The following is a 26502-nucleotide window of genomic DNA, read 5'->3' as shown; positions in this document are numbered from 1 at the left end:
AATAGTCATAAGGTATAGAAAAACAAACCTGGTATCCAGCCTGTAGCTATGCCTTCCTCTGTATGGTACTTTTTAAGGCCCCGCTATAAAACAACACTGTGAACCGTTCTACCATTTCCAGTAATTTTTGCCTGTTTTTTTGCCAGCCTTTGCGAGATAATGTCACACAAAAACATAGCACTGTACCAGCTACTAGGAAGACAATTAACTCTGTCCCAGCTGAAACCAGGACACTGAGGATTCTCATACTTGTGGGTGGAAACGTAGTGCTATCCAAAATAATGAGCTAAACCAAGAACAGCTCCATACCATGAGCCTCTGTTGACTTACATAGGCTATGGATCATACAGGGATCGTGGAGAGAGACATTGCATAGCTTCCCGATTTGCCCAAAACTGAGGCACACTTTGTGTGAGTACGTTTTGGGAACCTGGGGGCTGTGGGTAGAAATGGGTGGCTATTTTTTGAAATTGAACCTTCGGCTGCATCTATACCAGTAGAGCAAACAGGGCCACAGCCCCTTCTTTGGCTCTGAAGATGCGTGTTAATGGCAAAACTTGCTCTCATATGGGTAAGCCCTTTGCTCACCCCTATGCCCTTGGTGGCATCCCCTGAACAGCAGTTAGGCAATGTTTGGGACATAACTAGGTGGGTACAAACTAAAATAGCACCAGGGAGCATGATGGTAATAAAACAGGATGCACAACTGCAAGGCAGTTTTCAAGTATGTGCCTTAGCCCCGTATTACCTATTAATATAGAAAAGCCTGTAATTTTTTTTCTTGTCCGTGTAACAGTTTACAAAAGCATAAGCTTATAAGATCTAGTGATTTTTCATGCAACCAGAGCAGTTGCCCACATACTCTAATATCCTGCCTTGGTCGCTCTAAACATTTACCTGTAAGATATAAGAAAAGATATAGCTATTGCTATAATTTGCATTACTTTTCCCTTGCTAATCTCATCTGAATCCCTATATATAAGAATACAGAGGTGAAATCTGACTGTGTTCACCTGTCATTTACAGCAATGGCATCTTGGATATGCACAAAATCTTCTCCCGTTTGGTGTCTGAGCAACACTTTCTATGATAAACCCATAGGTTAGGCGTATAAATTAGCTGGCAACGTGCATTGTTTATAGTCAGCAAACAAGTGACTTGTTGAAACTTCTGCTTCTAAATTTGACTGCATTTAATTAACACTTGATTCCAAAATAAAAACTGCTGAGCAGAACAGTTTATGTATATATATATATGCTCAATATGTGTATTTTTAATATATTTCTCCCTATATATCTATACACATATGTATACATGCAAGCTCCTTTTTCTTGGCACACCTTGGCAGAAGTTCCTCCTCTTCCACCTCCCCATCCTGATTTTTGTCTATTTGTAGGCTTTTAATTGTTGTGTTTACCAAAAAAGGGAAAGACATAAAATAAGAGCAGGGGACATGTCAAATGGAAAAGGCACTATAAACTCAAATATGGGGAGGAAAAGAGAAAAAGAGTGGGAGAGAGATTTTAACTGGGACAAAATCGAGTCCCCTGTTTATGCTAAATTAGACCTTGTGTCTGACTTGTGGCTTTGTGACTGTTGTCTTGATCCTCAATGAAACTCATTCAGTTCACTGAAGTGACAGAAAATACCTGTCATTCATCTTGTCTTAATTTTAATCTGTAGCAGGCATTTGCGATTCTTAGGATTGTTTCAGCTTATTTTCCTTAAAGAAGGAGTAAAGCAGAGCTCAGAATACAGTAGGGTAACCATAAAACCCAAAGCAATCCTGACTGTGGGGAGCTGTTCCCTGAGTTTCTGCATGGGATACACATCATCATGGTCAAACTGTCTCAACCTGGGTTGAAATGCAAAAATCCTTCACTTTTTGGTTCTTTCTTACTCATCTCAGCATAAAATCAGTAAGTCTCCCACAAGCTACTTCCCAACGTTTTGGTCCGAAACTCATAAAAATTCACAAAAGCCTTCCTAATGACTACGGTGACTACTGGATTCTGAGTGGTTGTAGTGAGGATTTCACAACTGGAAAGAACTGGTGTATTCCAGAAAGCCTCAGCTTGCTCTGGCTATGTGCCATTCAGAGGCGTTTGCCCCCTTTTTTCAGAGTAGCTTACGATGCACACAGAGATCGTTACACAGAAAGAAGCTCTAAAATAAACCCTGCTTTTCTTTTTCCTCCAGGTTGGCACTCTTTCTCCCCTTCTTTTCATTATATATTATATTTTGCTTCCATTATGGGCCGATACAAACTCATGGCTGGCAGCCGAGCTGCTCAGTAGAGCTGCAGAGCTCAGTAGTTTTGGACAGCTTTCCTGGCGCTCCTAATGATTTGCTGTGTGATTTTGGGCAAGTTACTCCTTGCCTCTGCTTATCCATTTCCCCAGAGTAATAGAGATCATTAATCACCACTGTAAGCTGTTCTGAAGCCTAGAGATGAAAAGCGCTCATTATTAATGCTATTAATTTATAGAATATACATTTTCACTTGAACTGCTTAAGATATAACTTCACTGTTGCACTGAGTCAGGGCTGGAAAAGGATTTTTTTGGCAGAAGAATGGATTCCTAGAGGTAGAAAATTTTACAGAAGTAGCTTCTAGTCTTCTCTTACACATGTCTAATCTGTATATTACTTTGAATTAAATTTCTATATAAAACATTTGTCTGGGCCCAAAGTTTATACACTTTATTTCCTGGACTTTTTTTTTTTTTAATTACATTTTCCTATTTCTTTTTTTTAAATGGGACTTTGACTTTGTTTATAATTTCGGATTTCCTTTTTGATTTTCCAGTCATGATTTAAAATAGCAGATAAATCTACAGACTGCAGGGAACGCATTGCTGTTCTTTCCTCCTTTCTCCTGTTGAAAACCAAAGTGATCCAGAGAGAAGTTAGTTACAATCTAATGAGAAGAGAAATCCACAGAGCCATAACACGTGCAAATCCAAACAATCTTTGACTTTTACGATGAAGACGCAGATAACGAGAGACTACTTCAGCAGCAGGCAGCACGGATCACTGCTGCAGTGCCATCGCCTTCAAACAGTTACACAGAAATGAGGGCTCAGTGGCTTAAATTCAGCGTTTGTTTTAACGGTCCTTATCTTTAAATTCTACATCTGCAAATTGTTTTGTAAAATTGTAAATTTTCTTTTTTCCTCTCTCGCTGCTTATCCCCCCAGCGCAAGGTTACACGTAGATGCGCAGCCTTAATTGGTTTAGTTGCGAGAAGATAATCTTTTTTTCCTCCTTTCTCGCTGTCGCCTGTCAGCGTAAAGGCTTTTTAGCTGAAGGTTGATAATTATCATTGAGAAGAAACTAGCACATCAGGAGTTCATTTTCCATCTTAGCACTTGTGGCGCTCCTTTGAACTCCTCTCGCCAAACCCGCGTTCCCACTCTGTCACTTTCCTCCCTCCATCATAAAAAGGTCTCGGCCGCCGGCGGCTCCAGCCTTTGCTGGCGGGCAGAGGGCATCGCTTCTCCCGAGCGCTCCTCCGGCATGGACAAACTGCACGAGACGTTGATAAACATGGAAGACGCTTTGGGTTCAGAGCACTCCGGCTGCTTGTCCTCCTGGGACTGGAAAAGCGCCGCCGGGCCTTTCGAGCTGCACGCCGTCTCGTCTCCGCACAGCTTGTCCCCGACGCCCTCCTTCGAGTCCTACTCCTCGTCCCCGTGCCCGGCGGTGGCGGAGACCCCCTACGGCGGCGGCGGCGGCCTGGTGGGCTACAGCCTGGTGGACTTCCCCCCCGCCTACCTGCCCAGCCCCGGGCAGGCTCGTCTGCCCAAGGGCACCAAGGTGCGGATGTCCGCCCAGCGCCGGAGGAAGGCCAGCGAGAGGGAGAAGCTGCGGATGAGGACCCTGGCCGACGCGCTCCACACGCTGCGCAACTACCTGCCCCCCGTCTACAGCCAGAGGGGACAGCCCCTCACAAAGATACAAACCCTGAAGTACACCATCAAGTACATCAGCGAACTGACGGAGCTCCTCGACAGCGTCAAGAGGCCGTAGACCCCACCCGGGGCACCCGCCCCGGCACGCTCAGGGTCTTTACAAACAAACAAAAAAACAGCAAAATTTCTTCCTTGCCGGAGTCCGGTGGCGCGGGGCGCGAGAGGAGGACGGAGCGCGAGGGCCACCGTGGTGCATAGGACGCGATGCTGGAAGGTGATGTAGGATTGCCTAAAAAGCCTGAGCTGCGAGTTGCTGAGACAGAAGTCTTACTTTTTGCCTTTTTATGTCTTTTTTTTTTTTTTTTAATAATAAGCTTCTGAGAAATATTAAACCTAGTCTGATACAAAAGTAAAAAAAAAAACCCAACCGATCTTCCTAGGATTTACGTGTCACTGTTCTGACTGATCTTCTGTTCGATAAGGACAATAGTAAATCCATAGGTTTTAAGCTGAATTTTAAAAAAGCAAATGACAACAACACTCTAAGAATACTAAGTGTATTGATTTGTAGGCACTTTAATACTAGAATGAGGAAGAACATGTAGAGTTAGTTCGGGTATTGTCTATTTATCCATGTTTCCACTGTACCTAAAAATCAAGAAACTAAGTAATAGTGAGAACATCTTTGCTCGTAAACAAATAAATATCAGTGTCATAGTCTGTATCTTGTATTATGTATCTGACTGATAGATAAGTAAAATCTAGCAATGACTGCTAAATATTGGAAATGAAATATAAGCAAACCGACATTTTGTGTAGATAAACTGCTGTTATATCCTATCTTCTTTATTAATATATACAGAAATGTGCAATATTTCTGTATTTAATGTATAAAACCCCTTTGCTTTAATGCCTGATAAATTCTGGAAGACATTTTTACATCAAATTGCTAGAACAAATAAGATTAGGCCAAGTTATCCTCCTTCCCTCTGACATGAAATAAATTGATTCAGGTATCAGAAGGATGGGAAGTTTTATCCTCAAGGTGTACTGAAACCTAGGAGGGTTCTAGTAACCATAATGTCTCCTTATTAAAAGCTGTCAGATCAGCTGTTTCCTACAGCTAGTAACAGTCCTGTGAAACACGCACATGAAACCCTTCAAAAACCAAACAACGGAGGACATAGTCTTAATCCTTAGTTACTTTGACTTTCATCTGACAGGTATCACACAGGTCTCACCACACCACCAAAAATATGGGTTGCTTTGTAAATCTCATTGCAGACTGATTCGTAAGACTTGACTGTGCTGAGGCCAGCAACGCACAGAGAGGAGCAAAACCGAGGGCCGAGCTGTGTGGAGCTAATTAAGTCAGATTAACCTTTTCTCCACAGGGAGATGTAAGACACAGAGAGAGCAGCAGCCAGGAGGTAACAGGCTTGTCTCACCAGGAAGGATAGATCAGCATGTCTGTGTGCGGCAGATGGCTTAGGTTTGTGGATACATCCTGTAGCAGAGCACTGCAAAGCTAAAACTTTATTGCATCCTTCTCTTTTTTTCCCTCTTTCTGCTTGTTTGGAAAGAAATGTCTTTGTACATTTTTTTTTTCTCCAAGGCTCAGCCTAAACTGCCTCAGTGCTCTTCTCACGTGGTACATGCATATTGGAGCAATCAGTGTGAAATCCCTCAGTGTCTCAAAAAAGCAGCTACGTTCAAACTTATGCAGGTAGCACTGTCACTCAAGATGCAACCACATTTAAGCATATACCATATGCTTCTGTTTTGGTTTAACCAATGTTAGATTTCTCACAAGCTTTAGGGTTTCAGCAAGAATATTAGTAGAATCATTTTTTAAAGGCCTATAAAATTGTCAAACTAGAGACAATTTTATGTGCATATAAGGTGGCAGCACTAATGTCAGCATAGTATTCCTCAGTATAAACTTGTACAGCTGATCCAGATTTGAGCAGATAAAGAGCCACATAGACAAGGTCAGGCTGGATTATGTTTTGCAAGAGTGAAATTGCACATTGCCCATGGGATCTTGCACAGAACCATAACTGAGAGCTTGTTCCCATGTCCTTTCTCAAAGGCTCTCATTGTCACTGACAGCTGTAAAGTGGTACCTGCTCGCTTGTGCTGGCAAACCACCAGCAGATGCACAGGAAGATAGCCCTGTCATTCTGTGATGGTAAAGTCCATCATCATTCACAAGTATAGTGGTTGGGTATATTGTCAATGCTTGGGAAGACTTTTAACCTTGTTCCTTAAATCTTCCATGCCTGAAACCACAGGTAATGACTATGCTTTTCAGCTGTTTAGCTGGTGAAGCCTATAGGGTTATGGTTAAAGCGAAGGAACAAGGAGTTAGAAGGATCCACTTCTATTGCTAGTTTATCTATGACCTTGGCTGGTCATCCAGCATTGCTGCCTCAGTTTACCCATCTACAAGTGAAGACTCTGATAGCTAATAGCTTCAGAAGGCTGCTGCTCATAGACAAAGCTAAGCAATACTCTATGCAGAAACAGCATCCCAGCAGGAGGTAGCCTGAAGATTTACAAAGTGGCTCAGGCTTAGCATCTCCCACCATCCCAGAGAAGGTGGCAGGTGAAGGCCCTGAACATGCTGGGCTATAGCTTGTTAGGCGTCTCTAGAGTTCCTCTGTCTCCCTGGAAATCCAAGGTGGAGCAACAGCTCTAAGTAAGCACAAAGGCAAGGCTTCAAGTTTCAGAAGGACACATTACTGCTTCTGTGCCAGTGAACTAGACCTTGCCTGTGCCTACTCCCTAGCCCCAGAACTGCTGTAGCTGCTGCTATACTTTTAAATACTTTGAGCTCCAGCACGACATGGCTGCATCTAAGCTGACCTTAGGGAACAGTGTCCCCTAAAATCACTCCCTGTGCTGCAGCTGGACCAAAGCCCATGTCCAAGATGGACTTAGTTTACTAGAATACATTGTACTCTTGCATGGTTTAATTTGTTTGATCTCCTTTAAGGGGCTCTCTCCTTCCACCTGCGTGGGTGTGTGAGGGGAAGTGACTGAAGCATACAAGTATGAGGCACAGGTACGTTCAGTATCTGCCTGTAACCGGGATCTCCTAGGAGCTGCCAGGTTTTTCTCCCCTCACAGAAAGAAATTAATTCTTGCTCTACTTGACATAGAGCATCTCTTTAAACCCCTCCTTTTGTAATTTCCCCCCCGGCATAGCCATTTCACTGATCCAGAGGAAATAGTCTGAATTATTATATTCATGATGGTACAAGTCCTGGTGATACTAAATGATAAATTTTATTTATTTTCCAATAAAATGGAATACAGTTAAGGTTCCTCCTCTTTTCTCTTTCCTTTACTCCCAGGAATTCAGGATATTTAATTGATGTGAAAGAGACCAAGTTAAGTTTCCCACTTAAGGGTATGAGATCTAGCCTCCAGGACTGCATGTAAGGTCCTTAAAGCTATATTGAATTCCACCAGCAACACCACAATCATCCATAGAACAGAGGCAAAAAAGTGGAACCTCAGTCTGAAAAAGTTGCAGGAGTCACAGAAGTAGAGGATATCTTTCACATACAAGCATCTTCTCTCAACACAATATGTTAAAAATCTACATGGAAATAAAGCTAAAGTAGCAGCCCAACAGTCACTAGAAGTTCACTGTTGAGGAATTAAAATGTGTTCTGCCTAAGGGATAGAGTTGTTTTCCATGCTAAAGAGTTACAGGAAAGGGAACTAGGGTTTAGTCCCAGACAATGAAATTAATTCTTCCAGCCCCAAGAGCTCTCCCTTTTCCAGGTTAGCATGTCATTGAAATTCTTTACTAACATGCAAAGCGGAACATGGCTACTAAAGAAACCACCACCACCAAAACATAGTTTTCTACTGCATTCACAGTTTTCTCGTACAAGAAATTGGTACATGAAATTATACTTCATGAATGACTAGTCATAAAGCTGAAAGGGCAGCAGGTAAGTGCTCAAATACTAAAGAGAAAGTGGATGAAGAATATTATATGATCTTCTACAGAAATTAATTAATTGAAACAGATTTTTCTCTATCTCAAGGTTTTCCTGAGATTCTAAACCTGGCAATTTGGTTAAACTACTAGTCCTTCATTCTCAGTTTACTGATGAGATGACTACACTATCCTGCTGCTCCCAGAATCAGCTGCTGCACACTACAAGTGGATATTTTGCCTTTTAAACAAGTGCTCCCAGCCATTAAAAAACAAACCAACCCACACTTTGCATTGAGCCAGAGGGAAACAGCCCAGACTACCCATACGCTCTCCCTGCCCAAAGACAGCGGAGAGCAGTGCAGTGAAAGAGGCTGAAGGCAGGAGAAAAGATGAGCGAGGGGCACCACATCATGGGTGAGACGGCAGGACCCCACCAGCTGCTTTCCTGAGCAGCTCTTCATGCTCAGAGCTGGGCCCTTGCCTCCACTCAGGGTGAATTGCTGAGGGGGGCAAACCAGGTGTGATCACAGAGTCAGAGCGCTTGAAATTTCAGAAGCCAGAGAAAAGAGGGACTTTTGCCCCACAGCCATCCTAACCCTTTTATTACAGAAGAATAATGCAGGGCAGAGCAGGCAGTTACATGTAAAGGGTTTTATACAAGTTAACTCCTCTGATGCCATCAGCCAGGCAGTTGGTGCTGCTGGAGGGAGGAGTTGCTGCTATCAACAGCATGAGGACAGGCTCTGGGCTTTGTGCTGTACCTCAGAGACCAGAGGCTGTTCTGGTGCAGCTGGAAATAGGTGATGCTGCTTCGTTTAGCAGAAGGCACACCAATGGAAAGGAGGAAGCCTGGTAGGTGGAGTGTCAGCCCAGGATTCAGGAGACTTGTACAGCTTCCCTCTCCAGGGCAGGCTGTCCACCTGAACTCAGGAGAATGACAACTTCTCTGCCCACCCTATAAACGGGGTGCAGCAGCGTGTCACCCGCCAGCAGCAGCAGCAATACCTAGACAAGCACCCTGAAGATGGCAAGGAGGCCAAATTCCCTCTTGGTGGGGAGAGTAAGTCCCTTGGAGAGAATACGCCCCAGTGGTTAAAGGATCACTGGAAGAAGGCAAGCCCTGGCTCTGAGAGCACCAGAACTCACCCCCACCCCCAAAGCAGAGGGGAGCCTGGGGCCGCTCGCCCACACACACCGCTTTGAAATTCTACACTGAGGGGCACCACGTAGGTGCCAAGAGGTTTTATGGTTACACATTTGGGCTGCACATAGGTGTGCTTGGCCGGGAGGGGGTGGGGGGAGAAAGCCTCCTGCAAAAGGGCTTCAGCCAGTTCCTTAGGAGAGCTGCTTATCTGGTAGCTGCCACAGCTCCACGTCCCCTCTGCCTAGGGATGCCAGGGGCCATCCCTCAAGCTCTGCATGGCAGTAGCTTAAAAAAAAAAAAAAAAAAAAAAAAACACAACCCCAAAACCAAACACCACCAAAAAAAACCCCGAACCAAAACACCTCACCCCCTCCCCCCCAAAAAACAAACACCACCAAACTCTACACAACAAAAAACCCCACAACATATACACACCTCAGCTTCTAAGGAGCCAGGATCTGACCGACTTTTACTGCCCAACTTATTTGCCATACAGCCACAAATGCTGTTATTACATTTAATGGATGGGAAACGCAGCTGCAAAGAGAAGTCCCAGCTCCCAGTAAAGCAGCTTGGCTTTAATGAGTGACAGAAACTAGGTCCATCTGAACCCTCTTCCCTGATCAAGCCCCTGACTTTTTGCTTCTTTACATAGCAACAGGAGCCTAGGCTTGCTCTCTTATGACTACACCAAGTACTATATGGAGACCAATTCAGCTTAGTTACACTTTAAAGCGCTTCTTTCAAAGCGCATGCCTGCCTGGGATTTGGGAATCTAGCTAACACTGTGTTTAGGTGTTTCTGGACTCTCATGCACAAGCAAGAGTGGAAATTTTATGGCAGTGACTAGCTGAAGACTCAAACTTATGGCAGAAGCCAAAACTTGAACCAAAGCTTCCCAAATCATTAGATCATTGTCAGAACATATTTTCCTCTGGATAGAGGTGCATAGCATTTGCTCTTTTACTCAAGACATTGAGATAAAAAAAAAAAGCACTATATACCAAAAAAGAAAGTTAATGGGGCCAGAAAATTTAAATGTCAGTTTTCTTAATTCTTCAGTATAAATAGTAAGTTGTTGCTGCTTTAAATCACCAAAGCAGTACAAAGCTTTCAAATACTAGCCAAGTCATTGAATATAGACTGTAGTTAAAATGAGAACTCTGCATTTCTGTCAGTGACCAGAGATGAGGCTAGTTGTAGCACTGACTTACTGCCATTTATTTGAAATGGAAATAACTGTCTGCAGTACACTTCTGTTATTGTTCCTATTTTCCTATAAAAACAAATCACACCAGACTTCTCTTTCTGCTTAGACTTTTATCATTCACCTGTTGAAATTGCAGAAGACGTTAAGCATAAACAAAGAAGATTGATCTGCTTTCAACTTGTGTTAACAGGGATATAAAAATAACATCCCAAATACAGGGGGAAAAGCATGTGGTCATAAAATATCCACTTAAAAGGCAAAGAGGTGTTGATACAACACTTGAAGAGGATTTTTTGTTGTTGTTTTTTGTTTTTATATATATATAACCAGGAAGACAGTTCCTGAATTTTAGTATAAACAGACACCTCTGAGGTGGAGAGACTATTACTGTCATGTCTTTAAAAGGTTTTACTGATATTCAAATGGATTTGTGTATATCTCACATGCTGTTGGAAAAGCTGACAAGCAGCTTTATATAAATCCTAGTCCAATTATGAAAGGGAATCTCCTTGAGTTTTCCCACATATCAGAAAGGTGAAGGACCATCTTATCTATTAACACTTCCCATTTTACAAAATGACAGTAAGCAGAGCTTTTAGAAGAGCTGAAGAGTAGAGCCACAGTTTACCTGGGCATCAGCTTGCTCTTCAACAACTCTTAAATCCCCATGAACACATAAAGAATCTCAAGATATTGACTGATCTTATGAAAAAAAATAAAGGTGCCTTAGACAAGGTTGTAAATACCAGATTTCTATTCCCAAGTGGTGTTGTCCTCAAGTCCTGGTTTGAGGAAAGGAATCAGAAACCCAGAAAGCCACAACTGAGACTGAGTTAACAGCACTGGAGTAGGCTGCCCAACCTCATGCTTGATTCTCACAGCAGTCCCTAGTTGCTATGTTTTTCCTCCAGACAGCTGGAAGAGGGGAGAAGGTGGCTCAGGCTATGCCAGGCAGCCTATGCTGTGCTGGTAGAGCTCTGTCATGGCAGATGACGATTGCCACTCATCTATCTGGAGAACACACTGCGTAACAGTCATTTCTTGGGAGACAGTCAGCATGATGTAAGACATACAGAGAAGTCACCATACCACTTAAAGCGCCCATACTCATGTTCTGTTAGGTGCCAAACTCTGGCAGCGTATTATATGTGGGTCCTGTGATTTCTCAGTAGCTTGTTACCACATACTGAGGAATAGCTATACTTTCCCCTACATTAATCCAGTGGGTAAAGCACTAAGCACAAAGTTAACTGACTTATAAGCCTGACAGCAGACTTGACATGTTCTGCATTTTCCTTCTATTCCCATGCTGACGTATTTACATCTCATTCCTCAGTATCACAGCTCCGTGGCTTTAGTCTTCACCTACCACAAGAGTAACAGAATAAGACTTCTTTAGCACAGTAGCCACCTCTGTTGGAAAACAGTCTTGATGCACAGCTAGGGACTTGACATGTCCGTCATCATGAAGCCCACGCAGATTTTTTTTTTCCAGGAAAGGCAGCAAAAACACATCTACTGCAGATATGCTTAACAGGCAACTGGAAGACAGACAAGACTTACAGAAGCGAGCTTGTAGTTACAGCACAAACTCTTTAGTGGGATCTCTGTACAGGTATTGTAGCAACAGAGCTACAGCCTTTTAGACACCATGCTTTTTCACAAAGTGCAAATAGATTCACAAAATAGTTCCTTGCTCGTTAGCCTTCACTGAAATTCCCTGTAGTATAATCCTATTTAGTATCAAGTTAAAAAAGCAGACACCTGTTATTGTATCTTTAGCCCTAAGGGATAATGATTCATGCTAAGCAATAGCTTTCCCTGGAAGAGGAAAATACAACATTGAATCTGAACTATTTTCACATCACTGTTGGGATGCCAAGAAAAAAAATCAAGAATTTTTCCCCCTATTAAAAAAAAAAAAAAAAAAGACAGGATAATCTGACAAGAGCTCCTAAGCATCATGTTCTCTAGTAAGGAAGAATCCTTAACACTTCATGGATAGAGTCCATGTATTATCATTACTACTAGTACAAGTCTTCACTAAAAGCTTTTTTTCCATTTAGGCTGACAGCTTACTCAGCTAACCTGTGAGCAATTTCCCCCCACCTAGGGAAGGCAACTTGACATTGCAGAACCACAACACTCCTGCAACATGCACAGTTTACAGCTTTTCTGTCAATAGCCGCTACAGGATCAAGTATGTTCATCCCCAACTTGCTTTGAAAAAACCACTTTCTCTTACTGACATTAAGCTCCCTGCAATCCTGTGTTCATACTGAGGCTTTAAAAAGCTCAGAGTGATTTACAATTGACTTCACACCTGTTGCCACCTTCCTCCCCCTATCCCAGAACAGATGCTTCCAACTGTGAAGTGACTAGACACAAGTTTTGGACACATTAGCTGAGCAGACTAGGTCAGATGCGAGTCACACAAAAGACTAAGAGTTCGACATTGTAGAGGAACACAAGAGAGCATCACACTAATTTAAAGACAAAGATACATTCATGCTGGTTAGCTGACCCTCTTCTCAGTAGACACCATCAATATATTTTCCCAGTAGATACTTTCAAGATGTCTTTATTTTTAAGTCTGGGCAGGAAGTGCTTGCTTAGGCCACCTAACTGCAACTTCATAAAACTAAGTAGTTCTCGTTTAGTCTCTGTCAAAAGTCAGTGTATTCACCTACAGGGAGAAGAGAGGCATACAGAAGTCAGTTATGTTACAACAGCAGTATATTTGGTATTTCAGTAGTGTAATTTAAGATTGACACCAACCTCTGCTAGTTGTTTTCCTTCCTAAGAAGCACTGCTCCAGACGACACTTGCCCATGCGGACGTGGTTCTGCACCGCGGTCTAATGAGACATTTCAGCTTTTAGCTTTCTGTACGGCACACACTAGGACTAGGAGTCTGTTACCTGACACAGATTGTGACAGCATGTGCTGAGCAAAGATTCAGGAGTGACTTGAGAAGTGCCTGTTTTCTTACCAAGTCTGTGTTTCCCAGGATTGCATCTCCTTCGACAAAGAAAGCCTGAAGGCTCTTGCATAGTGCTGCAGATCACCACACTGCAGTGGAAATACAGCTACAAGACAAAAATATAAATATTATGTGTAGGGGAGTCTTATTTGGCAAACATCTGATATGTGTACTGACCCCAAAGGAAATGAACTGAAAACTGCTAAGTGGCTAGTCTTTATTTACTACTGTTATAGTGTTATGACTTCAAGGAGGTGGCCAATAGCCCCAGGCAGCACCTGGCCAGCTGAGACCTTACACAGCATTTGCTGCACGCACCGCTCCAAGCTCATATATTGGGACTGCTGACAGCACAGAGACATCTCACCTGCTCTTGTAACAGAGTTGTGCCTTGTACAAAGGTGAACATCTTCACTTCAAATCTCTTTAGGTGCTGAGGAGATTTTACTCTGAGGCTATAACTAACTTCGTGGAAGACAGTTCTGTAGGAGTCTTTGCTGTTTTCACACCTTTTTGTGGAAGAAAAAAAGTGAAAGAAATTGTATTTAATCTAAACCTTCATCACTTCAACCAGATCTTTAAGCAAAGCAAGGAGGTAAAAATCAGAGGAGCTTCCCTCTGCATTTTCCTCAGGCCACAGCGATATGGGTAGAGCCTCCCCCATTCATGATCCTTGCCTTTGGCTACAGTCAGGGTTGCTTCTTGTTGTTTCTTTCCAGCTGGAAGCTGTTAGCTAGAAGTACCTTCTGGCCACCCCTGACAAGCTGCCACTAGAAGGCAAAGCCACTGTGCTGACACCGGCAGGCACTCCACAGCCTAGCAGCAATTGCCCATCAGGACAAAACAACACATCCAAGCTGACTTGTGTCCTCTTCCCCTTTCCTCCCACCTAAGGTAAGGGGCTTTGTGCTGAACAGTTCCCAAGTACAACAGGGAAGCCCTCCTTACCCATTTATAAGGATGGGCCACTGTGGAATGCTATCCTGGCTTTGGGAGTTCGTAGCCCAACAGTCATCCAGGTTTAGTTCCAGTCTCGCATCTTTAGGCTGGAGCAGTTCAACTTCAAAATACAGTGCGTCCCTCAGATATTTTACTACAGGATATTCCAATTCCTGATAGGGCTCTGAATAGGATTTCTCTAGAAGAGAGTATTAATGTTAGAGTTTCCTTTTTACAGAGTAAGTATTCCCAAGCTTTCCACTTTGCTCCTCCTTCCACCATTTACTGTGGCACAGTAATACTAAAATCTGGGAGAACGTATGAATGTCAACAAGTGGCGATACAATAGCAGAAAAGTGAGAACTGGCAATGAAAGCAAAGATCTGAACTGTATTCCTTGGCTCTGAGGATCCAGAAGCAAGACTTCTGCAAAAACCCAGTGGAGTAAGATGCTCATTCAAAACTGCCTCTGTAAAGGTATTGGTGGGATGGAGTAGAAAAAAGTCATCAGGGCCATTCCGGTCGGTGTGAGGGTTTGGTTCAGGCTTCAGTTAGCCCTTTCTGCTAGTGTAGTTAACATTTTATGGCAGTATTGCATGTGGCTTCCTTCTCTGACACAAGTTACGATTATTTCAGTCACTGCTAATTCTGCTTAGCAACACTTAGAGTTGATAGGAGAGAGAAGCTGACATCACATCCACTACACAAAACTTTTAGCATACCCAGACCAAGCAGGAAAATCACACATGTCAGTGATGCTGCCTGATCCACTACAGATACTTGACCATTTATGTTGCATTCTGGAACGGAAAACCTCTGCTAGAAATCTTAAAGACCTTAAAGAGGTTTCCACTTCATCCTTGGAGATATTAAAAAGTCATCTGGACATGGTCCTGGGCAACCTGTTCTGGGTGGTCCTCCTTGAGCAGAGTGGATGGACAAGACGACCTGCAGAGGTCCCTTCCAACCTCAACTGTTCAGTGATTCTATAGAGTCTAATCATAAATGTTACCTTTGAAAAGCTTCAACGAAAGAGCAAGAGAGCCAAACCCTGGCTTAATACTGGGTGGTGGGTTCTTCTTAGATTCGTATTGGACATCAACTGTCTGCTTGATTGCATACCAGCATACAAATTTCAGTCTGAGGGAAGAGGTTTAGCATTAGATTTTTAAGAAACCAAAATACCTTGGACAGCCTTCTTTTATGGAATGACACTTACTGGTATACTGGTGTATCGTTGCCAGGTCTGAAATAGAGTACATCATTTTCGTATGCCATAGTTGTGCTATTGAACTGAAAGATACACATCATTACAAACAGGACAGTTACATGAGAGTTTACTTTGGTTTTGCCACAATATCCACATCCCTTCGACTGGCAGATTGCACTGAGCAGAGTACACTTAGGAATGGCCAGAAATTACCAGCCAACAGCCCTATGCCTACTGAACTAAAGCTGACAGCTATGCCACAGTCAAGAAGAAACAGTTTATTAGCTAACAATACCTTGAATATGACATAAACCCCCAGAAACAGAGGGCACTGGGCCTGAGAAAAAGAGATCAGTTGTTTTGTTAACAGAATCAGTGTATAGCATGAGATGCAACACCTGCAGAAGCAAGCTGCGTTTGTGGTGACCTGAATTTGAGCATGATTTGATCCTTTGTTATTTTGGGTTTTTTTTCTATTTATGCAGTACATAGGTGGCAGGAACAGGACCCACTCTGGTCTTGGTCATTAGCAACACCTAACCAGCTTCTGCAAGGCATAAGAGCGTGTCTCAACGGCAAACTCATATTCAAGTTCATTACTAAACAATTCAGGTATCAAACTGAAAGCTAGTTTCAGAAAGCACCTCTGACCTTGAAAACCGTTTTTACCAAATAAGAACTTCTGCCCAACTGAATTTAGTATCCTCAGAAAAGGAGTATAGATTTACCACTTGACAAAAAGTCAGCTGTGACCTTTTTGCAGCTTCTGCCTAGCTCTGAACCTCTGCCAGCTCTAGTAATAACCCTACCCCAATACAGAGTAAACTTCACACGACTAAGCCCTTACCTTTCTACTTGTTCCACAAGTGTTCACATTGAACTTAAAGGTTGCAGTCTTCTCTGTCACTAGACTGGGTTTGCACCGTCTGTCCCTCAAGACAAGCAGGCTGGTGTCCAGGTCTGCAACTCCTACCAATTTTACTGCAGTAATAACCACAGTGCCATTGGGCAGGCACTCTGAAAGAAAAATACATTTTCATACAAATCAGGACTCAGTCTCCTTTATTTTGTAGCCTAGCACAACAAAGAGGTTCTGATGGATTTGCTAGCAAGTTTTTTGGCACCTCACAAAGATTAAGTTTTGAGCAAGACTCTCCAGTACTAACACCTGATTTTCTTCAAGCTAACTGCTACTAGACTATACACTACATGGAAAACCTGATGATTTCACCTACCCTTCTCCTCCTAGGAACTCTCACACTCTCTCAAAAGGATTTTTCTAGCCAAGATATTCAGTACATTCAATACTGATGAATAACTTTAAAAATGACTAACTTATATGTTGATCCTCCCCTCACCCCACCAAAAAAAGCCCCATTCAACCCCTAAACCAACCACAAAAGCCCATTAAAAAAGCTTCATGATTTTGGAGGTGTGAGGGGTAGTAGAGTTTCTCGCCTGCTTCTCCCTCTCCTGTACTAGACAGGATAGTCACTCCAATCTGTTATTTGACTTGCCTTGTAGAATCTTACTTTGTAGGAAATCTGACAGGCAAATAGAGTATCACACAAATATAAACTCTAGAAACATTTCAGACAACTGCATGGGCTTGTGTGATTTAGTTATGCAACTCAAAGACCATTAACAACTAATCCCCAACATGTTATTACGTATTAGCTCTGAAGGTGAAAATCTGCAGGAAATTGAGAAGTCCCTCCTATTAGCCAAGGTAATGCCATCCTTCAAGGTCAAGTGAAGTGAAGCCTTTATTCCAGAGGTATGAAAGTCCTAGAGATGACAATCACAGGTTAAACAAGACAATAAAAACACACTGTTCAACTACAGTATTCAAAAACCAAGAGGAAGGGTTATCACAAGCCAAAGGTAATGGTAATTGATCAAAGTAAAATCCACAGGAGATTTTTTATCTAGAAGATCATGCAGTGAGCTTTTTTAGTTTTGCAATAGAGTGCAGTACAAACTCTATTGCACGTACAGTTGCCGTTAAAGATAGCTCAGCCTTAAAGTGCTTGCAGAATGCTTTTTTTCTTGCCTACTTCTGCCAAAATTAACCAAGGGAAATTAAAGTGTTCTTCCGAGGGTAGAAAAATAGTCCTCCATTAATCCTTCAAAGCCTATCTCAAAGGTAAATTTTATTTCACCTTCAAGGACGTAGTGTATCATGTTTGTATCTCACAGCTAGAGCATGCCTTTTAATCGCTACATGCTAGCATCCTTACCTCATAGTTCACATGGGAAGAAAGGAAAGGGACAGAGATTGCCAAGTGAGTGCCATTGTCCCTCAGGCTGTAGTTGTACTTCTGCACAGCTTCTGGGGTCATGTGCCAGTCTGAGATGAAGGGTAGCCAGTTTTGGTCCACATTCCCATGAGCGATAATGAGATGAAAGTTCCTCCCATCACAAAATCCTCTCGCACTGGGCAGTACTGTAATACAGTCAAGAGTCAGCCAGCATGCTAGCTGCCATCAGTTTAGTAGGGCTGTTTAGGACTGACAGTATCCCTGGCTGAAATTAGCCCAGTTAACAGCTGAGTTCATAGCTAGGTTAGTTACAGCCAGGTTGGTACAGCACTGCCCAAGTTCCACCAGTTTACCTGCATCTTTAACAGCAGACACTATTATGACTGGGACAGTGAAGGTCTCACTTGTTGGGTGGGTTATGAAGGCAAGTGTGACATTCAGGGTGTATGCTCTCATGTCAGCTCTCGTGTACTAGGAAAATCATATTTAGAAGTGAAAAATCACCAAGCAATATCATCATTTCTATACCATGGTATGCTGCAGTTTCTTAGTACGCACCTCTTTCTTAATGCTTGGTGCATCAAGTGGGGCTTGTATTATGTAGGCTTTACTTCCATTAGCATATCTGATCTCATATGTTAGATATCCATGCTGAACAGCTTCAGGTACAGCAACAGCTGCCCCCTCAATGGTTAAGTTCACAAGCTCCACATCTGGGAGGAACATTCCCACTGTCACATTCATTAGCCTTGCACTCAGATTTGAGTCTGAAAAAGAACGCAGTAACACTGAGCTCTTAACAGTACCAAAACCCTCAGTAAATTCAACATTAGGCTACTTACTGTTGGTTATAGCAAGTTCTACTTGTTCAAATGGTGTTTCTATTTCCTTGATGATAGTATGTTTGGTTAGTCCCCATTTGTTATCTTCCCACTGATGTTCCAAGAACAGGTTGATGGTGTATTTTGCCCCATGCTGCCCACTGCTCACAGAAGTCTAGAATTTCAAATCAACACCCTTTAGTATAACATGATTGTACGTTAAAGTTGTACTGTAACATCTCAAGGTCAGCTAGAGCTACAGCTCCAAACAATTGTCCTTCTCAGCTCAGGAATCATGACTCTTAAGTGGCACTTGCTGTATCCCTACGAGTTTAGATTACCTCAGAGCACTTCCTTTGGAAAATTGTCCCCCACTCCCAAGTTTCAAAGCAGCAGGGGACTATTTCACCAGTGAAAGGGCTTCTCCTGCAACTTCCTTTGAAGTTCAGTTGTTACATTTGCCTGGGATTTAGTTCTCTCCAGGCAACTACATTTAGATGTATAGTCTCAGCCCATCCCAGTATCATATGGTCTGGTGGACAAATGGGTTGTTCCCATTCTCTTAAGTGATCTGTGTAAAATACACCAGAACCCATGCATGCTTTACAGTCCAGTTCGGACTGTCTCCAAGGAGTATGACATCAGGACTAAAAGGCAAAAGCTCTGTGTTAACCTGAGGAAGGAAACAAATCAATAGTTCTGTGTAGGATCCTGTCCATCTGTGCTTCTAAGAAAAGGAATTCTTTAAAGTGGTGCTTACAAGAGCTACCTTTGGTCAGGGCTTTTGGAATTTTTGATATACCTTTTCTTCCCCCTTACCCCCATCCTTTATTTGAAAGGAACAGGGTGAAGAATTATTCCCCCCCAGAAAAAAAAAAAAAAAAAGAACAGAAAGTCTGTTGTCTGGCACCTTACTTAAGTCACTAACCTTGTAATAGCCACCTTCTGCACCTATTGGTATCTTCATTGTAATTGCATTTAAGTCATTTGATAACACATAATTCCTGGAAGCCATTTCTTTGGTAGAGAGTTTGCGTAGATCCACACCAGCTTCAACGAGCACATCCTTAAAGCTAGTTGCTCCAGTAGAGAGTGGTTGAATATATTTTGGAACAGTCCAGATGATTGTTTTGTTAGTGTAGTCCACACCATCTTAGGGACAAGATATGAAAGCTGTCAGCTCATTACTCCAGTCGTAAGTCAGTCCCTGTACATGTAAGCATTGGAGTAAGGTACCGCATTTCTCACCTACAGGACATGCCACAGCAGTATCCACCATCAGGATCATCCCTCGCTGTTTGTAAAACATACTTGATCTCACTGCAGAAAAGGTAATTCCCTGATCCTGTAGGAAGAGATATGGTTAGACCTACACAGCCTGGCAGCTTGTTGAGCTGGAACAAGCATACCAACCTCGACCAGCTGAATTTGCTCAGCAGCGTATGGTATTCGCAGCAGAACCCTGGTGTCTGTGGTGTTGAGTCCATAGCCTGCACTCCAAGCATCGCTCACAAGCAGAGCCCTTTTTTCTTCTGGCTGATGAAACACTATTTGCCATATTGAGGCTTTTCCTGCTTTTGCCTACCCGAAGAAATTCATCAACACTTTAAACATGCTATTCAAAGTAACAGATTTACTGTATTAAATGATTTATTGTATTGAACTGCCCAGCAGTTTTGTTGTCTTATTCTAAATATTGCTAGTGGAATACCCCTCCAGCTTCCCCCCTCATACATACAGAGCTTTCCATATTAAGAGCATCAGAGACTAACTGTACTGCTGCATTGCAAATACAGGGTCCAAGAAAAACGCTGATCCACAGTTCACTCCCAGGACCTGGGGTCTTAGATACAGTTTTTGTTGTACAGTCTCTTGACTGGGAAGACTCAATTTCTAGGCTATGTGAGAAATCAGCTTCCATTTCTTTCTTGGAGACATAGTCTACAGCTGTCTATTTCTAATGTATAAAATCCCTATACTAAACCCACTTGGTACAGAAGTTCTGCTCTTCTTACTTAAGTGCTTTTTGAAAGGACATTTTGTACTGTATGGACACAAAATAGAAGGATAGCTGTGCCAGAAGTAGCACTAGCTTTTAGTAGGAAGAAAATCTGTAGTTTTACCTCTGGAAAGGCAAGAGTCCAGTCCCCAGGTTCATCTTGAATGAAGTCTTTTGCAGTCTGCGGAACCTCCCTCCTGACAGAAACCTAAAGGAAAAAAGCCTCTGTAAGGGGTTTGCTGATGGCACTTGCTTCCATGTCTTCAACACCCTACAAGTCTTTTTCAAGGGAGACTAGCATTTCCTAGAGGAAGGTTTCCTCCTGCCAAGTAAAAAATTATGGCATAAGATGTCGTCATGCATGGTGCATTATCTATAGGCCACTTGATTTCAGCTTCTTTTTATTTTCTGCCTATCTTCCCATTTCTACTTCTGGTTAAGGCCAGTAATTTGTTCTTAATTCTCATGTCCTCTTGGAAGAGGAGTCCTTTTTCTCCCCTCTGCGTTTCTCCCCAGCAAATTCAGTAGGGAAACTTCCTTCAGAAAGTATACATTTCTGTTACCTCAAATAAGATTTGTTGAGACAACATTCAGTGAGTTCAATCCATTAGCTTAACCTTTTGAATACCATTTCACAACTTTATTGGCTATTAATGTTGACAAATAGGCTATATAAGCATAATATAAATGTATCACTAAACTCAAGATGCATGCTGTGCATTCACCAGTGAGCTGTTCATGGCGGGGCATTCAGATTCTCTTTCCAATACACATTCCTAGCATCTAATCAGCTTCAAAGAGGGCATCTTCCAGTACTTACCTCCTTACCTTACTTTAAGTACCTTCCCATAAGTACTTCCAGTACTTACCTCCATGTAGTTACTTTCACATACTAACTCTCTCGGACTCCATGGACCATAATAGCAACTTGCACTTTTCAGATGAGTTGTAGCATTTTTCATATCAGGAGTATGAGATGCTTTGATTTGTGTAGTTACTACAAACATATCTTTCTGCATGGACACAGGGAACACTTGCTTGTTAGACTGATTTTTCTCTAGTTAGGAACCACCTACCCTTGTGACCGAAAAGCAAATTACAAAACCCACCCACCAGCCTCTGCACAGGCCAGCAACTCCATACTGAAGCATTATTGCTTTCTACTTCATTAAGTACATAGGCTATATGCATATAGATGTATAGCTATGTAGCAATATAAATACTTTGGGGAGCAGCTTCAACCTTATGGGCATAGGCCCAGCACTGGACAAAAAAAAAGCTCCCTAAAATATAGCTGGTCTTGTGCTTTATGACATAGTAGCAGTGAGCAAGCAACACAAGCAGCCAAAGCTTTTGAGCTTTTACCCTAACATGTCTCAGACACTAAATATTAGAGCAGAGTGCAACACAGCTGCCAGAGAGAATTCCCTATTCTTATGCAAGAGGGAAGAGTTGCCCTTCAAGGGCATATGTGACATGCTTCTTTGTGTGTTCATCTGTAGGCCATTCAAATGTCAATACCGTGGAATATTCTCAGACCTCTGGATACATTTGAGGAAAATTAAATCATTTGCCACTGACAGGTGTTCAAGACATTACAGCACCTCAATTAATACCTATCAATAACTTAGTAATCTTTCATGTAAAGGTCATATGCAACAGCACTATAGGCAAATGCCTATAATAGACTTACCTCTAAGTGAGAATGGCAGCTTAGTGCAGAAGCACGAAACTCAATCTTACTCCAATTGCTGTAAGTTACTGTATAGCCACACTGCGATGCCATGGTCTCATCTAGCTCCCAGGCTATGCCAGATTGATCTATGGGCAATTAGTGAAAAGCGGTATTAATGAGTATTAACTCCTGCTGTGCAAACTCCCTGAGCAACCTGCCTTTGCCCCAGGGTTCAGCTGACCCTGCTCCAACAGGGCCCAGCTACATGCCCTGGGCTCAGACATTAAGAGAATTGCAAAGTGGTGAGAGCGAGCTGTAACCAAGTCTACGGAAAGTAAGAAAGGTAAAATTACAGACAGGCTGGGACAGGGACACTAGCAGCTCAAGGACTGAAGATAAAAAAAAAAACCCAACCAAAAAACAACACACCAACATGGAAAGAAATTAAATCCTAAAGGGGCAAAAACCCCAGTAAGAACAGACCAGTCAGTTATGTCCTAAGTGTCAAAGTTGTTGTTAGGCTGTCATCTGTCAATCCTGACATCAGGAGTCTGATCTGTGGCTGGCACAGGCCCATGATTCTGTCTGATGCCTGCTTGGCCAAAAGAGTCTCTTCAGGGGTCTTACCAGGATGACAAGCACACCAAAGCTTAACTTGGATTTTTTTAGGCTACAAAACCATCTTTGTAGTTTTGGGCTTTTTGGTTTTGTGTGTGTCCCCCCCCAAAAAAATTGCTTTATACTTTCAAGCTGTACCTATCCCAGTTGCAGAGTGTCTGTCTTTGTGTATGTATGAAGATACCTGAACAAAGAACATATTTTACACAAGTTTGACATTCTGGAAAGGTAGATGTTATGTTATGGATGTCATGGACTATATCTAGTTAGACTGCGAACTAGCATGAAGAGCTAGTTCAATGCCAAATTTACATTTTATGCATATAATCTTACACCTGATAATGTTTATAGCCCAAAATTTATCTCACTCTGCCCTTCCAGGGCATTCTGTAGTGCTTCTCACTTGAATGCACCGCTTGTTGACTACTAAGCCCATAGCCAGAGGGCCCAGCTAATTTTTCTTGGACTACATTAAGAATTTATACTCTTCCACCAGGTCCCTTAGCTGTAAGCAAAGAAGGTGGAAAGCCACTAGTGCAAAATCAGTAATGCAGTCCTAGCTTCAGCTAGTGACTTTTCAGAATACTATGTGCTGTTACTGGGGAACATTTTTACCAAGAGGGAAATCCACCAGCATCAACATGCCTAGAAAATACCACATGCATTTCAATTTGAGTCCAAAGATAGCAATATCAAGCCTAATCATGGCTAAGTTGTCACACAAGTCTACAGGAGAGATTATATAGCAATAAAGGTAGCATTTGTCTTTACTTACAATGAGGTCCAACCTACCAAATTCTATGATAGAATAATCCAGGGAATTCTAGTATAGGAGAACCTCAGAGAAGTTTGAACATTTCACCAGGTGTAATTCCCTCTCCAATTTCTTCTATATGAACTTACCAACAACAGAAAAAGATAAGTATTTGTCCTTAAAGTATTCCACACTCAGTGTTATACGCAAAAGGTTCCCCAGGCACTCCGAACTCATGGGTCCTGTGTTGAACATATTAAAAGGCTAGTAAGTATGGGATTAAATGTAACATACAAACACAAATCTATTACTTCCCAGATTACTGTAGAAGGTCAGTGTTGTGACAGTCATATTCCAGCATCTCTGGTCAGGAGGTGTTAGAAGTTTTTTCGTTTGTTTTTTTTAAACTAGCAATACTTCCAGAAGAAAAGCCAGCCCTGAAATTAGTATTCCAGTAGTAACTGTGTCTGATCAGCTGGCAATGCTACCTGCAACAGCCAGTCATGGAAACAGGATTTTGGAACAGGGTCAAAAAAGTACTAAATTGGCTGCCCAAATCTGAACAACTTAAATGGAACAAAACAGAACAGGAAAATGTCATTCCCCCCACCCTCCTGAAAAGAGGAAAAAAGCAGCCCCTAAACCAAAAAAATCCAACCAACAAAACCCCACAAACAAACTGCAAAACCAAAAACCCCATACATACCTATTCACAAGAGAAGCCACAAGTCAAATCTGGGTGGGGAAGAGCCACACCAGCTACCCATCAGCATACCCCGTTCACCTGCCCAAGTACCAGTACAAGGAGCTAGCTGGCTCATGCTGGGAAAGGACCACAGCGGGGCAAAGATGGCTTGAGAAGCTCAGGTCCCAAGCTATCACCACAGCATAAACCAGGCTATGGCTGCCAGACCTCTGAAAGGCAGGAAGCAGGTATAAACTCTTCTAAATGTAGGACTAGAGACCAGAGAAGACTTTTCGTTTGACATATTTCTAATAAACTGGGATTTGTTATTTCAAACAGAAGTTTCTATGACATAGTGAGCTAATGCCAACTAGACTTTTTATAGTAATTGTGCATTTCAAGGGCTGAGAGGATTCTTTTTGCTAGAGTTCAGCACTATACCCTTAAATGCAACTCCCATGTCAGAGATGGTCATACTAGGAAACATCAGACAGATGCTGGTGAGCATGACCTTATTCTGCCCACAATCCAAGCTACCAGCTTGATTCAGTGCAGAAGCTATATAATTGCTCCAAGCTGGATAAAACCTCCTCCAGTATCTTTTTACTTTGATCTTTGGTAAGTGCTAACATATTTATACAGCACCTGCAGCAAGTAGGGCAGACAATCCTAGAACCAGCTCTCTGTATATGCTGTTCCAGGACCAGCTCCATTTTGTAAGGAAGTTAAAGCAGACAGCAGTTTTGGTTAAGAAAACTGTTTCTTCTCAGGCAAAACACTGATATCTTTATAGCATTTAGAAGACCTTACATATTGTATGGTCAATAGCAATAACTAGGATCAAGATAACAAGAACAACAATAAAGTCCCTATTAGTTTATCAGTGCTTATTACCAGACTGAAGAAAGATAGAAACATTTGCTTAATATGATGGTACATAAAATAAAAGAATGGCCATGAGTAGTTACACCATGACTAGACACCTGTATGTTTGGAGTTTCTCAGAAAAAATGTGCAAGTACAGCTGCCACAAGAGCTTCAGACTCTTCTGAAACACACACACAGATATGACCTATGAAAAAGCCTGGAAATTGTTATGTGAAAACAGTTTACAGCAGTATTACCTGGTCTCTCTTGGGTCCATATTTCAGAGATTAATATTCCTATTAGTAACAGTCTGTAAGAGAAAACAAGAATTAGCAGCACCTTCAGCTATGACAACAGCTTACTAACGAGTTCCTGTGCTCAGAAAGTTCCAGCCTGGATATTAAACTAGTATTAAGTTTAGAGCTACAGGTCCAGACTTCAAAATTACAAAATGGGATTTTGTTAGTCACTGCTAGAAAGGTAAGGAAGCTAAAACAGAAAAGTTAATATATTTAATGCCTTGCATAAGACAATTTATGTTTAGCAGACATGAAGCTCTCACCTCTGCACCAGACTCAGTTCCATTGTGCATTTGCTCAGCCTCTGCCTGTAGCTCTTTTTCCTTTATAGTCACACACAAATAAAAATCTCCTTCATCAGCTTTGCATAGAACTCAAAACCTCTCCAACTTCTCAGAGTCTTGAGTTAAGTAGAAAGGCTTCCACCTTTATACTGATAAAACTAATTTTCAGCTGTTTACCCTCCTAACTAGGAACCTATAATTCATATCATCTGCTCATTTGCTTTACTGATTAAATCTGCTCCTACTTAGGTCCCTCCATTTTGATGGTTGCTAGCTCCTAACTATTAGGTTGTCAGGGGACAGCAGGATAACCGGTGCTCTTCTGGTAAATCATGTGGCATCTCATTGTTTTGGAGTTAATTCTCTTCACCCTGTGTGGTGGGCTGACCCTGGCTGGGCACCAGGTGCCCATCAAAGCTGCTCTATCACTCCCCCCCTCAGCCGGACAGGGGAGAGAAAAATATAACAAAAGGCTCCTGGGTCGAGATAAGGACAGGGAGAGACCACTTGGCAATTACTGTCACAGGCAAAATAGACTTGACTCTGGGAAAATTAATTTAAATTATTATGAATCAAATCAGAGTAGTGTAATAAGAAGTAAACTCAGATCTCAAAAATACCTTCCTCCCACCCCTCCCTTCTTCCTGGCTCAACTTCATTCCCAATTTTCTCTACCTCCTCCACCTGAGTGGTGTAGGGGGACGGGGAATGGGGGTTGGGGTCAGTTCCTCACACGTTGTCTCTGCCTCTCCTTCCTCCTCAGGGGGAGGACTCCTCACTGGTCCCCTGCTCCAGTGTGGGATCCCTCCCATGGGAGACAGTCCTCCATGATCTTCTCCAACGTAGGTCCTTCCCACGGGCTGCAGTTCTTCACGAACTGCT

At 42.4% G+C, this 26502-nt stretch overlaps 2 protein-coding genes across 2 annotated transcripts; one reads left to right on the top strand and one right to left on the bottom strand.

Annotated features, from left to right (window-relative positions):
* The first annotated feature begins 3519 nt into the window (after positions 1-3519).
* On the top strand, positions 3520-4032 carry MSGN1 (mesogenin 1). The gene has a single exon (XM_010566741.1). It carries the CDS (start codon positions 3520-3522, stop codon positions 4030-4032), a length of 513 nt encoding a protein of 170 aa, XP_010565043.1.
* An 8860-nt stretch (positions 4033-12892) lies between these two features.
* Positions 12893-23722, bottom strand: LOC104831275. The gene is made up of 19 exons (XM_010566740.1): positions 23635-23722; positions 22132-22259; positions 21308-21451; positions 20563-20646; positions 19853-20020; positions 19688-19784; positions 19368-19591; positions 18461-18614; positions 18177-18385; positions 17972-18089; positions 17598-17803; positions 17028-17145; positions 16205-16374; positions 15367-15440; positions 15160-15287; positions 14157-14346; positions 13576-13717; positions 13218-13314; positions 12893-12912 (listed from the first exon to the last, which is right to left on the bottom strand). Exons 1-19 carry the CDS (start codon positions 23720-23722, stop codon positions 12893-12895), a joined length of 2559 nt encoding a protein of 852 aa, XP_010565042.1.
* Between the last annotated feature and the right edge of the window lie 2780 nt (positions 23723-26502).

The sequence above is a fragment of the Haliaeetus leucocephalus genome, unplaced genomic scaffold (genome assembly GCF_000737465.1).
Source record: "Haliaeetus leucocephalus isolate CR32 unplaced genomic scaffold, Haliaeetus_leucocephalus-4.0 Scaffold217, whole genome shotgun sequence".
Classification (NCBI taxonomy): Eukaryota; Metazoa; Chordata; class Aves; order Accipitriformes; family Accipitridae; genus Haliaeetus; species Haliaeetus leucocephalus.
This window is presented reverse-complemented; position numbering and strand designations above follow the sequence as displayed.

Excerpts from the sequence above, each read along its gene's own strand:
- LOC104831275 (XM_010566740.1), bottom strand. The coding sequence starts at position 23,722 with ATGAGTTCGGAGTGCCTGGGGAACCTTTTGCGTATAACACTGAGTGTG. Across the intron at positions 20,647-21,307 it reads GTGAAAGTAACTACATGGAG|GTTTCTGTCAGGAGGGAGGT; the intron begins GTAAGTACTGGA and ends TTTTTCCTTTAG. Across the intron at positions 16,375-17,027 it reads TTCACCTTCAGAGCTAATAC|AGTGCCTGCCCAATGGCACT; the intron begins GTAATAACATGT and ends TTTTTCTTTCAG.
- MSGN1 (XM_010566741.1), top strand. The coding sequence starts at position 3,520 with ATGGACAAACTGCACGAGACGTTGATAAACATGGAAGACGCTTTGGGT.